Source organism: Macaca mulatta, chromosome X, assembly GCF_049350105.2.
Source record: "Macaca mulatta isolate MMU2019108-1 chromosome X, T2T-MMU8v2.0, whole genome shotgun sequence".
NCBI lineage: Eukaryota > Metazoa > Chordata > Mammalia > Primates > Cercopithecidae > Macaca > Macaca mulatta.
The window spans coordinates 146,064,951-146,078,101 of record NC_133426.1 but is presented as its reverse complement, the minus strand read 5'-3'; the positions used below and the strand labels follow the sequence as shown (position 1 = coordinate 146,078,101).

General features: G+C 35.5%; 1 protein-coding gene across 8 annotated transcripts in view; it reads left to right on the top strand.

The window, feature by feature from the left end:
* Positions 1-13,151, top strand: part of MCF2 (MCF.2 cell line derived transforming sequence) — a 114,719-nt gene that overhangs the window by 75,074 nt on the left and 26,494 nt on the right. For 4 of the 8 annotated variants that reach the window (XM_077989648.1, XM_015128316.3, XM_077989650.1 and 1 more), the window contains 6 exons: positions 3,570-3,689; positions 5,502-5,693; positions 6,728-6,919; positions 8,160-8,331; positions 9,928-9,975; positions 12,865-12,902. In XM_077989648.1, the coding sequence (XP_077845774.1) occupies positions 3,570-3,689; positions 5,502-5,693; positions 6,728-6,919; positions 8,160-8,331; positions 9,928-9,975; positions 12,865-12,902 (762 nt within the window). The remainder of the gene's footprint in view (positions 1-3,569; positions 3,690-5,501; positions 5,694-6,727; positions 6,920-8,159; positions 8,332-9,927; positions 9,976-12,864; positions 12,903-13,151) is intronic. The other 4 variants (XM_015128317.3, XM_077989651.1, XM_015128321.3 and 1 more) reach the window with 1 other exon arrangement.

Below are 13,151 nucleotides of genomic sequence, written 5' to 3'. Positions count from 1 at the left end.
GGTCCAGTCTTGCATTGTCTTGTGTCTTTAGTGTCCTTGAACCTAGAATCTTGAATCTTTCCACAGCCTTTCTTTGTCTTTTATGACTCTGACATTTTGAAAAATATAGTCCTTTTTTTTTGAGACAGTTCTGTCTCCCAAGCTGGAGTACAATGACACAATCATAGCTACTGCAGCCTCAAACTCCTAGGCTTAAGCTATCCTCCCCCCTCAGTCTTCCAAGTAGCTGAGACTACAGGTACGCACCACCATGCCTGGCTAACTTTTTAAGTTTTGCGGGGATGGGGTCTCATTGTGTTGCCCAGGCTGGTCTGCAACTCCTAGGCTCAAACAATCCTCCCACCTCAGCCTCCCAAAGTGCTGAGATTCCAGGCATAAGCTATAAGGACTCATGCCTAGCCATAGTCCCTTTTAAAATACATTTTCCTTCATTTAGAGTTTGTTGGACATCTTCTCATGATTCTATTTAGTATATATGACCAACTAGAATACCACATTAGTGAAGTGTCCTTCTTAAGGAATCATATCTGCAAGTGAGTGATGCCTACCTCCCTCTTATTGTTGATGTGGATTCTGATTACCTATTCAGGGTGTTGTTGAATTTCTCCACTGTAAAGCTACTTTTACTCCCCTTCTAACTAGTAGGAAAAGTGTGGGGAGAAAATTTAAGGTTATGCAAATATCCTGCTTGTCATCAAAATTTCCCCATAAATTTAGCATCAACTGATGATGCTTGCCTGGACAAATCTTTGCTATGATGGTTGCAAAATGATGATTATTTTCAACCCCCATGTCCAGTCCACATTTATCAGTCCACACTAGGCATTCTACTAAAGCAAGAGCCTTCCCTTCTCTCCATTTATTTATTTGATTCAAAGAGTTTTACTTATTCATTTTTAAAACTTTCAACTTTTATTTTAGATTCAAGGCATACACGTGTACGTTTGTTACATGGGTATACTGTGTAATGCTGAGATTTGAGATGTGAATGATACCATTACTCAGGTAGTGAGCATAATATCCAATAGTTAGTTTTTAAGTCCTTGCCTTCCTCCTTTTCCCCATTTTAGTAGTCTCCAGCATTTATTGTTCCTATCTTTATGTCTATGTGTAACCAGTGCTTAACTTCCACTTATAAGTGATAACATGCTGTGTTTGGTTTTCAGTTTCTGTGTTAGTTTGCTTAGGATAATGGCCTCCAACTGCATCATGTTGCTGCAAAAGACATGATTTTGTTTTTTTTTATGGCTGCATAGTATTCTATGATGTATTTGTACCACATTTTCTTTATCCAGTCCATCATTGATGGGCACCTGGGTTGATTCCAAGCCTTTGCTATTGTGAATAGTGCTGCAATGAACATACAATTGTATTGTCTTTTTGATAGAATGATTTATTTTCCATTGGGTATATACTCAGTAATGGGATTGCTGGGTCAAATGGTAGTTCTGCCTTAAGTTCTTAAATATTCAGGATGCCTTCCACAGTGGCTGAACTAATTTACTTTCCCACCAACAGTGTATCAGTGTTCCCTTCTCTCCACAGCCTCACCAGTGTCTGTTCCTTTTTGTCTCTTTAATAATAGCCATTCTGACTGATGCGAGATGGTATCTCATTTGATTTGCATTTCTCTGATGGTTAGTGATATTGAGCATTTTCTCATGTTTGTTGGCAATTTGTATGTCTCCTTTTGAGAAGTATCTGTTCATGTCCTCTGCTCACTTTTTAATGGAGTTATTAGTTTTTTGCTTGTTGAATTGTTTAAGTTCCTTACAGATTCTGGATATTAGATTTTTGTCAGATGCATAGTTCGGGAATATTTGCTCCCCTTCTGTAGGCTGTCTGTTTACTCTGTTGATAGCTTCTTTTGTTATGCAGAAGCTCTTTAGTTTAGTTAGGTTCCACGTATCAATTTTTGTATTTGTTGAAATTGCTTTTGAGATTTTAGTCATAAATTCTTTCCCAAGGCCAATGTCCAGAATGGTGTTTCCTAACCTTTCTCCCAAGATTCTTGTAGATTGAGGTCTTATATTTAGATCTTTAATCCATCCTTAGTTAATTGTTATATATGGTGAAAGGTAGGGGTCCACTTTCACTCTTCTTTATATGATTAACCAGCTATCTCAGCACCATTTGTTGAATAGGGAGTCCTTTCCCCTTGATTATTTTGGTTGATTTTGTAAAAGATCAGATGGTCGTAGGTGCGTGGCTTTATTTCTGGGTTCTCTATTCTGTTCCATTGGTCTAAGTGTCTGTTTTTGTACCAGGACTATGTTGTTTTGGTATAGTTTGATGTCGGGTAATACGTTATTTCTGGCTTTGTTCTTTTTGTTTAGGATTGTTCTGGCTATTTGAGCTCTTTTGTGGTTCCATATGAATTTTAGAATAGTTTTTCTAATTCTGTGAAAAAAGATGTTGGTAGTTTGATAGGAATAGCATTGAATCGGCAGATTGTTTTGGACAGTATGGCCATTTGAATATAGTGATTCTTCAAATCTATGAGCATAGAATGTTTTTTCCATTTGTTTGTGTCATCTATGATTTCTTTCAGCAGTGTTTTGTAGGTCTCCTTATAGAGATTTTTCTCTTCCTTGGGCTACATGTATTACTAGGTATTTTATTCTTTTTGTAGGTCATTGTAAATGAAATTGCATTCTTGATTCGGCTTTCAGCTTGAATATTGTTGGTGTATAGAAATGCTACTGATTTTTGTACATTGATTTTGTATCATAAAACTTCCCTGAAGTTGTTTATCAATTCTAGGAGCCTTTTGGTAGTCTTTAGTGTTTTCTAGGTATAGAATCATATCATCAGCAAAGAAAGATGATTTGGCGTCTTTTCTGATTCCTAGTTTTTTGATGGTTTATAATTTATTAGTGTTCTTGACTATTTTGGTGTTTCAGAGTGCTGCTGTGTCCTCGTGACGTGCTCCCACATTTAAATAAATCACTTTCTTACTTTCTGGCATAAAGATATATTCCAAGTTCATCTTGTACCTATTCTGCCTCAACCCTGGAATCAGTTATTTCCTTGAGGAGCCCTGGTTTCTTTGTCTGGGAAATGATATTAAAGACCAAGATCTGGGTGGGAGATGTGCTTATTGCTTCTGGAGGGCTTTTGCTTTTAGCGTAATTCACCAGAGAGCTGGGGAATGATGAAAAAAAAACTTAGATGAAAATTCTCAGGTAAGATTTTGTTTTAGATGTTGGCTATATATATATGTGTGTATATATATGTGTGTGTGTGTGTATATATATACACACACACACTCACACAAATGTATATATACCTATACATACCTCACATGTATACATTTATGCAAATACATGTCCTCATACACAAACCTACACATGTACATGGTGATCTTTTGTACATTATGAGTACACGTTGATATCTATGAGGTTAAATTTTAGCAGAGTATAGCTATTTCTGTGAATAAAATAACAAAAATTTTTTTTCATATGTGCAATTTCTCCATGTCAATATTTTCGTTTAAAAGCATTTTGTATAAAACTTGATCATAAAGATAATTTTTATGTTTTTAAAACCTCTTTGTTTCCTATTTTTAGCTTGTGACTGAAGTTGAATTTCTATTAAACCAACAAGCAGAACTGGCTGATGTAACAGGGACTATAGCTCAAGTAAAACAAAAAATAAAAAAATTGGAAAACTTAGATGAAAATTCTCAGGTAAGATTGTGTTTTAGGTGTTTGCTATATTATACAGTAAAATAGTTATTTTTTGGTGGAAGTAGGTAGTATAGACTCTTATTATTAATTTCTTTATTTTTATTTTTCCATAGGTTACTGGAGTATAGGTGGTATTTGGTTACATGAGTAAGTTCTTTAGTGGTGATTTGTGAGATTTTGGTGCACTCATCACCCGAGCAGTATACACTGCACCCTATTTGTAGTCTTTTATCCCTCACCCTCCTCCCATCATAGCAACATTCTGTATATTAGGCACAATTATATTGGTCTATATTCTGCTTTGTTCAATGCAGGCCAGAGGTGACACTACAGATATATCATGTAGTTGTAAAAGGAGGTCGCTGAGACAATGGCGTGAACTGTTTCAAGCCCACCAATAGGAATAAGGGCATACATTATTTTGGAGAAGCTAGAAGAATGTGTATCAAGAATGATATATGGTGCTTGGAAATGATGGAAACATACAGAAACATGATTCCTTAAATGCCCACTTTAGGATATATGCAGTTTAACCAAATGGAGACTCACATAGACATTTCTACTTATTCTTACTATCTGTGACCTTGAGTAAATTCATTTCTAATCTTCAGTGTCTTCACCTATAAACTGGGGATAAAATGACCTACTTTGCAGGGCAATTGTGAATATTCATTTAAATGTATATAAAACACCTGGCACAACACTGGGTTGTATAGTAAGTACTCAAAGGAGGCAGTTTTCATGATTCCTGCTAGTCTTAAAGTTTGGACTAATGGCTTTGATACTTAAAAAACTCTAGCTTTTATGTGAGAGCAAGGCCATGCTTTTTATGTGAGAGCAAGGCCATGCTTTTTAAGATGAATTCTCAGCATACAAACAGATTTATGGGTGAACCATGAGTGTGTGAAAACACATATTGAAGAAGCAACAGTTATGATAACTAGTTCTGGAATTATGCTTGTAGATCTCTGTGATCATGGGACAATTTACATATCCCTATGGTATAGCAGAAAGAGGAGGCAAACTGGTTTGGAAACTAAGGGGGACTTCATTTTTTTCCATGTAATAATTTTTCATTTCTAATTGTGGTAAAAACACATAACATGAAATTTACCATCTTAATCATTTTTAAGTATTCAGTTCAGTAGTGATACGTAAATTCGCATTGCTGTGCAACAGCTCCAGAACTTTTTCATCTTATAATATTGAAACTGTATACCCATTAGACAACAGTTCTCCATTTTAAACCTGGTTTTCTCACTAGGTAGAGAGGCCAGTCACTTCCTCATCCTGGGTTTCAGTTTTATTTATTTTATTTTGACAAACATTTCTTGAACTCCTACTATGTTCGAGTCTCTCCACTGGGGGGAGTGAGTAGTTGACAGAGTGGAGGCAAGGTCACTAAAGGTCATTTTTTTGACATAGAAACCCTGTGACTTCAGGTATGTGAAGTAGTCTAGGTACATGACAATGCTGATGAGATTTCTAAGGCTGAGATGATATGAAATACATTTGACTGGTGTGTATACCTCATTTAATATAGGTGGTTCTATTCTAAATCCACACATATTACGAGAAAAAAATCTCATCCACGTTCTGGGTATGATGTGAAATTTTCAGTTTCTATAACCGGAAATGCATGAGCTTCTAATGACATCACTGCTACAGCTAATTATTATAACTGTAAGGTTTTTTGTTTGTTTGTTTGTTTTTTGCAGCCTGAAGGAGTAGGCATCAAATTGTATTTGTGGCAATGTATCCTTCTTGCTCAGAGATCATGTATTCATTATTTTGTTTCTTTGTTACAATCAGGAGCTATTATCAAAGGCCCAGTTTGTGATATTACATGGACACAAGCTTGCAGCAAATCACCATTATGCACTTGATTTAATCTGCCAGAGGTGCAATGAGCTACGTTACCTTTCTGATATTTTGGTTAATGAGATAAAAGCGAAACGGATACAACTCAGCAGGACCTTCAAAATGCATAAACTCCTACAGCAGGTAGTGTAATGGGAAATGATCCATTTCTGAAAAGGAACACACTTTTTTTTTTTCAGGTCCTGCTAACCTGAAACACCTTGCCCTTCTGCCACATGGAATACCTTTTATCTTCTCAGAGGTTATATGGTCAGGGACTGGTATAGCTTTGGAATTAAATTTGTAAGAAATCTGAAGGACTGAGTTTGATCATGATTTTTTCATCCATCTACCAATGAACTATTCATGGAAGATCCAATATAGTTCAAATTTTGCCCTTTGTTCTAAATATTGAGATTGTGGAGTAATGGCTTCCTTTGTATTTTGGGTACATCTCTGAAGTCTCCACTGGTGATGGTTTATACTTGGAACATTTTTAAAAGCCTGAGGGGCATTTTGCTACAGCCTGAAGCTCCTTTCACATTTCATAGTACAGAAATAAAATATTAAACAGTGACTGGAAAATATTCCTCCATGGCTTGTGGGTTTGACCCTTTTCACAATTAGGCAATGAATTGACAGGTCACCATATGGATCTGGTGTTGGCAGTGGAATATAAAATAGGGTTCCACTTCCAGACATTATATCTGAACATAAACATTTTAATCTTTACATCTCATTCTTTGGGAAGGAAACTATATTCTTGTCCTTAGCTGTCATTAAGCATTTGTATTACACTTTATATTTTCCTAAGAATTTCATATTTCAGTTATTGATTTTGGGAAAATAACATGTAACTAAAGTGTTAGTATTGAGAAAATGGTCAGACTTCTGCTGCAGAATAAATTCATTGTTGTGAAATAAATGCAGTGTTTCCCAACCTTGGCTGTGTATCAGCAATATCTGTGGAGCTCTGTAAAAGCATAGATGCCCAACTTATGGCCCAGAGCTACTGAATCAGAATTTCTGGGGGCAGAACCCAGATATCTTTATTTTTTTAACAGCTCTGAAAGCAATTCTGACTCACAGAAGCCAGAGGCTGAGAACCACTCACTTAATGGACAAATATGTTTTATCTTTATTAATTCACATTTTTTTCTTCTTGATTTTCTCACCAGGCTCGTCAATGCTGTGATGAAGGGGAATGTCTTCTAGCTAATCAGGAAATAGATAAGTTTCAGTCTAAAGAAGATGCTCAGAAAGCCCTCCAAGACATTGAAAATTTTCTTGAAATGGCTCTACCCTTTATAAATTATGAACCTGAAACACTGCAGTATGAATTTGATGTAATATTATCTCCTGAGCTTAAGGTAGAGGCTTTTAAAATTTTCAAATAAACATTTAAAGAAAGTTATAATTGCAGTACTGTGGGTAGGAGGAGTTTTACTACCTCACAGCTAACTTTATGTCAAACTGCACTTACATTGTCTTCTTAGGGGTGATAGTAGTGCCACTGTCAAGCATCAAATAATTCAATGGCATATGTTTGCTACTTAATGAGGAATAATAATTTCCTTTTTGAGCTCCAAATCCATTATTTTAAAACCCTTTTTATGTGCTAGGTGTTCTCACACATATTTCGTTGTGCATCACTGGAGAAAGCCCCAAAGCTCTTCTATAATAGAATGTTGGGTCCATGTCAAGAATGTCAAGAGTACTTTACCCCAAACATCCTTCCTTTGTGCTGCAGTGACCATCAGCAGATGCTCTGTGGATGATGTGGCCTTGCTACTCAGTTTGAGAATGAAAGCATAAAGATAGGATTTGGGTCTTCTTGGAGAAGGAGGAGCAGGCAGAAGTTGTTGTTAACAGGGTGGAGAGCTATAGGTTAGTTCAGTACTGCCCCCTTGGAAATCACATGAAGGATTATCCACATTGTAGATAAGAGTATTTGTGATGCTATTTGCTGCTAAAATGTGTAGTTGACTCTAAGGTTGGAGCAGTATCTAGACCCATGCTTAGCAGAATATCCTAGGGGATGCCAAGAAATCGGAAATGTAGTCATGGCAATAGCCAAGTGATTCTCTGGAAGCAACCAAGCTTAACTCTAGCTTCCTCAAAGCATCTAGAAGAGGTACAAATGTGCATTATCCATTGGTGGCTCTGAGGAGCCTGTTGCAACATAGAGGACTATAACAAGAGTGTCCTACAGGGTAAAATGTAACAAAATATTATACCAATGTTATTCATTTGATTGTTTTTATAACTTGGTGGCTTTCTTATGCTAAACAGGAAAGAGCAATATGCCTTCTTTCCCAGCCATTATCTGATTCAGCCAATGAACCAATGAAGGGCAAATCGCTCTCTGCAGTGACCAATTTCATGACTGCTTCTTGGTAATTTTTTCCTCCAGGTTGTTTTGGTTGAGATTTTGGTTTTATATCCATGTGAACATAAAACATTAATCTGTTTTGCTATTTTTCTAAATTTCTTGTTGTTATCTTTTAAACTCTAAATTATTTTTTGACCATCGGAGTCTGAGAAATGTAATGGGGTTTGTATCGACCTCATTTCAGAAAATATTTCCTGTAATTCTTACGCAACCTACAGGTTCAAATGAAGACTATACAACTCAAGCTTGAAAACATTCGAAGCATATTTGAGAACCAGCAGGCTGGTTTCAGGAACCTGGTACATAAGCATGTGAGGCCAATCCAATTTGTGGTACCCACACCTGAAAATTTGATCACATCTAGAACACCATTTTTTTCATCTAAACAAGGTAAAATGTCTTACTTTCTCTGTCTCTTTTTCTCTTGCTATTGTTTATATTGTTACTCTTGATGTGAATACTGAGTTTATTCTTCAATGCGGATAGATGAAAATTTCACTTTAGCATCTTTGGTCATATTTATATTGTGCAAGGCAAGAGTCAGATTGAGGTTATTGTATGTAGTAAAACATAGTAGTAATATAGTACAGTACAAGGAATTGTGAACATCTCAGTACTGAGTACTCCTGCCTTGCAAATCTGTATGAAAATTTTACCAACATCAAACTTGCATTTATTTTCAGCAGGTGAAGGAAAGTATATGAAGCTAGTACACACATGTGTGTGTACACACACACACATATTTACTGCTACTCTAGATAAGCAATGATTTGGTCCTTTTTTATTTATATAAATTTGGGGGTACAAGTACATACAGTTTTATTACATGGATATATTGCATAGTGGTGAAATATGACTTGGTTCTTATAAGCTACCAGTAAGTGAATGGCTTAGATAATAAAATGGATTGCCTTTTCTAAATAAATGCTGTTAAATACAATAATTTTGTTGGTAATTTACTGTTACAGAGTTCATTTTCTAGTTTTAATCTCCTAGCTTTATCCATGTAAGATCTATTTTCTTTCTAAGTTCTATGGGAATAATAATTATCCTTATAATGTGTTGAACTGCTCTGGATATGGATGGCTCAGGGATTCCCTTGAGCTGCCTTCGGGTCTTCTTAGAGGAGAGTAATTTGGTCTTTAGGGCCCTAGGTAAGCGGAATGGGCGACGATGGGAGTAAATTCGGTCTATCTGATCTAAATAGAATCAGAAGCTTCATTAGTGTAGGAGAACTGCTTTGGAATTCAGAGAAGGCTTGAGCCAACGATAATGAGCATAAAAATAATAGCTTATATCTAGCATGGGTCAGATTTTCAAAAGGTGATGAAAACAGGTAACTAGGCTAAGATTATGAAAGTTCCATGTTTAATACTTATGAAATATATAAATATATTTATAAATAAAACTATAAGCAATGTCTTAAACACAATATCAAAGATATATCAAAGATACAAGGAATATCAAAACTACTGGAAAAAGAGTAAAGATAACAACATAAAAAGCAATAAGGGGATAAAACCCAATAGCTATGAGAATAAAAATGAAATAGGTTGATATTCTTGAGCAGAAGACAGACCTCGGTTAGATTTCTGGCTCCATGTACTGGCTGTGTGTCCTTGAACAGTTCACTTAGCCTCTTTAGCCTCAGTTTCCTTACCTGGACAATAAGGACGATAATACCTACTGACTCCAACAGGTTATTGTAAAGATAGGGTAAAAAAAATTGAGGACTATAAAAAAATACTTGATAAACTGGACTAGTCCTTTCCTCTGGTTAAAGTTGCTTGCTTAATTGTCCTCTAAAACTTCAACTTCTCGTAGAGGTTCTTAAAGTGGTACACCTTGGGTTGAGGAACGGAGTTTTGAGGAGACTGTTACAGATCCATGCAAGTTATTAGTCACTCATTAGCACATTTTGTTTTGTATTGTTTCATTTTTTTTCCTGATATTCTTATTTAATGGCGTTACAATTTCCTTCTGCAGTGGGAGTTGGATACTCTTTCTTTCAAGCATGTAAACTTTTTTCAAAAGGTACCCATCTTTATAATATTACTTTTGTCAATACATTTTTCTGAGTTTGTGTACTTGTGAAAAACCAGTTTGGCATCTAAAAACAGCAGCAGTTCATTCTTGCATTCTACCTGCAAGTAACTTTTTCCTGTTTTTCTTAATAACCATCCATTATTCTCTTCGTATTGTGCTTACCTTGGAAAATGACTATATGAAATGTAGATTATGCTTCTAAACTCAATGTCTTTCATAAAGTGACCCCCAGAAAAGAATAAAGAAAAGCAATTGGCAATGCTAAAATGAATCAGGCCTTCTTTTGTTTAAGATACTTCATGATCCAACTTTTTGTTAGGAGTAGCTTGGATTTGCTTCAGTTTGAGACTGCCTAATATATTTATGAGGTTGAATGCAGCTTAATAAATAAGTGACATGGATGGATAAATGATTTTATCCATTATGCATCATGCTTTGTAAACTAAATCAAAACATTATTTGTGCTACAAACCTTGTTCATTTTACCTAATTGCTCTGTGAGTAATAGGGATTGTAACAATCCATTCCAAACAATTTCTTAAGACTTTTAATCGCTAAGCCAAATATATAAAATTTGGTCAACTCAAAACATAGGTATTAATTTCTCATAAAAATGAGTCAAACTGTTTTTTTGTTCTTTGCTTTTATTTTATTTTTTTTCTTTTTGCATCAAATATAATTCTGCACCTAGCACAGGGCCTGGCACTTAGCAAGATGTAATAAATATTTGTAGAATTAACATTGAATATAGAGTGTAGTTATTGAGAATGGGAGATATTGACAGCAAGGAATAAAATGTAAAATGTGGCTTGAGCTCCTAAATCTGTATCTTTAGCCTAGATCTTTCTTCTAAGCTTTGGACCTCTGTTTATAATTTGCCTTTATGAATTTCCCATAGGCAACTCAGACTCAACATACCTCAGATTAACTCATGTCTCCTGCAATCTTTCTACTCTTCATCTTGGTGAATGGCATTGTGATTTCCCCAATTGCCCAAGCCTGGGACCTTGGTTCCTCCTCACTTATACCTTACCTCTAATGGTCAAAAATTCTATATCCTGTGGATTTGTGCCTACTAAGCATCTGTCTTGAATCAATTCACTTTTTTTTTTTTTCATCCCCACTGCTATCCTTACTGCCACTTTCCTAATCCAAGCTAACATCATCCTGGCCTTGGCAACTGTGACAGTCTTTCTGTCTCCTTCCACTTACCCTGCCCACTTTTTCTTCCCTTTCCTAGGTGTCTTACTTTGTGGACATTACATACACTGTTCTCTCTCTGGAACACTATTTCCTTTCCTCTTCCTTTCTCACATGTTAGCTTCTACTCCTCCATCAGATTTCCTATTTCTAAGCCACTTCCTTCAGGTAAGCTTTTCCTCCCCACATCTTCTCCTTCCCTGCACCCCTGTTTGCTTAGGTGTTCATGCTGTGTGATAACAAGTACTCCCAAATTTCTTCTTGGCTTTAGTGGAATTGTCTGTTTTCTGTCTCTCTTGCTAAACTAAGCTCTATAAGGGCAGAAACTGTGTGCAATTCGTCTTTGTATCCCCAAACACAGCCAAACACAGAGCTTAGCATATGGTGTAGGTGCTCAATCATTTTATATATATTTACATTGTTAAAAAATGAATACATCTACCTTGCTTTGAAGAATAAGATGCGTTTCTCCTAAGTTGTGCATATATTTATTTTGTACCTCTTAATGTAGTTGCAAAGAATTAATTGGCAAAACTAATAATTGCCTCTTAAGTTACCTTTAGAAATAAGTTTGAATCTCTGTAGAACAGGTTTCTTTAAAGTGGAGCGTATTAGTATTCATTGAGAAATTAATTTTGTATAATTCCCACTAAGTTTAATACATATTTATATAAACGATTATAATAAACTTGAAGTTTAGATAGAAAATATATTTTAGTAAGTGAAAGTGAAGTATGGCGTCTAGAGAACATAGCAGGCCTTCGTTTTCCTGAGTGTGCTTGTCACTGGCTCCTGCTGAGGAGGGAAGGACAAAAGGTTTGTTCCTTTCGTGGAGAGAGGAGTCTCAGGCAGCCTGTGTGAGTAACAGCCTTTTCAGCAGCCCTGAGAATTAGGATCTAAACAATCTAGTCTTTGGTTGGACCATGCCTTTGGCTTTGTAGGAACATCTGGATTCCTTGCTTAATAATACAGTGGCTCACCCTTTTGAAACTAAACATTAAAAAAATAAAGATGAAAGCTTTGAATTTTGATGGCATGTTTAACATTTTATCATGCTTTGGACATGTTTATATGGTGGTTAGAAACATTCTGAGAGTAGATTATATGAATTTGAATACCACCTCTGCTTCTTGGACAAGATATTAACCTTAGTTCCTTATCTAGAAGATAGGGATAGAAGTTGTTACCTACCTCTTAGGATGATTTTGAGTATTCAAAAAGAAGATACATGCATAGCTCTTAGAACAGTGCTCAATATGTAGAAAGTGCCAAATAAGTGTAGGTGCTCTAATTAGTAGATTAAACTTAGATTTTTTCAAAATTCTTTTTGATTGAGTTAATCAATAAGCTACAATTTCATTAAATGTTTTTGTGTCAGAATGAATATTAAATCTGCAAATAACTGTGAGCACTAACACCTACTTCAATGCTTGGCAAGTAAGTGAATGTTTGATGAATGAGAGAATGGGTGAATACGTAGCAAAACCATGCTCAATAAGAAGATGAAGTCATGTGAGTAAGTCCAACCAAACATTATCTTCTATAGTGTGATTTTAAAATATTAATATAAACATATTGGAATATTAACTCAAATTATTTAATAAATATATACGTGTTTTTATTAAAAGTGCTGACTTTAATTCTGTTTGAAATTCTTCTTTCATATTTCTCTACCAGGGAAGAAGACTTGGAGACAAAATCAGAGCAACTTAAAAGTAAATATCATTAATTAATTCAAAATTGACTTTATTGCTTTAGTTGCATAGTTGGTATGGGCCTTAAACCATATGTTTTATTCGCTAGACAAATATTGTGTCTTTGAAAGACTATTTAACATCATCACTGGCCATCAGAGAAATGCAAATCAAAACCACAATGAGATACCATCTCACACCAGTTAGAATGGTGATCATTAAAAAGTCAGGAAACAACAGGTGCTGGAGAGGATGTGGAGAAATAGGAAC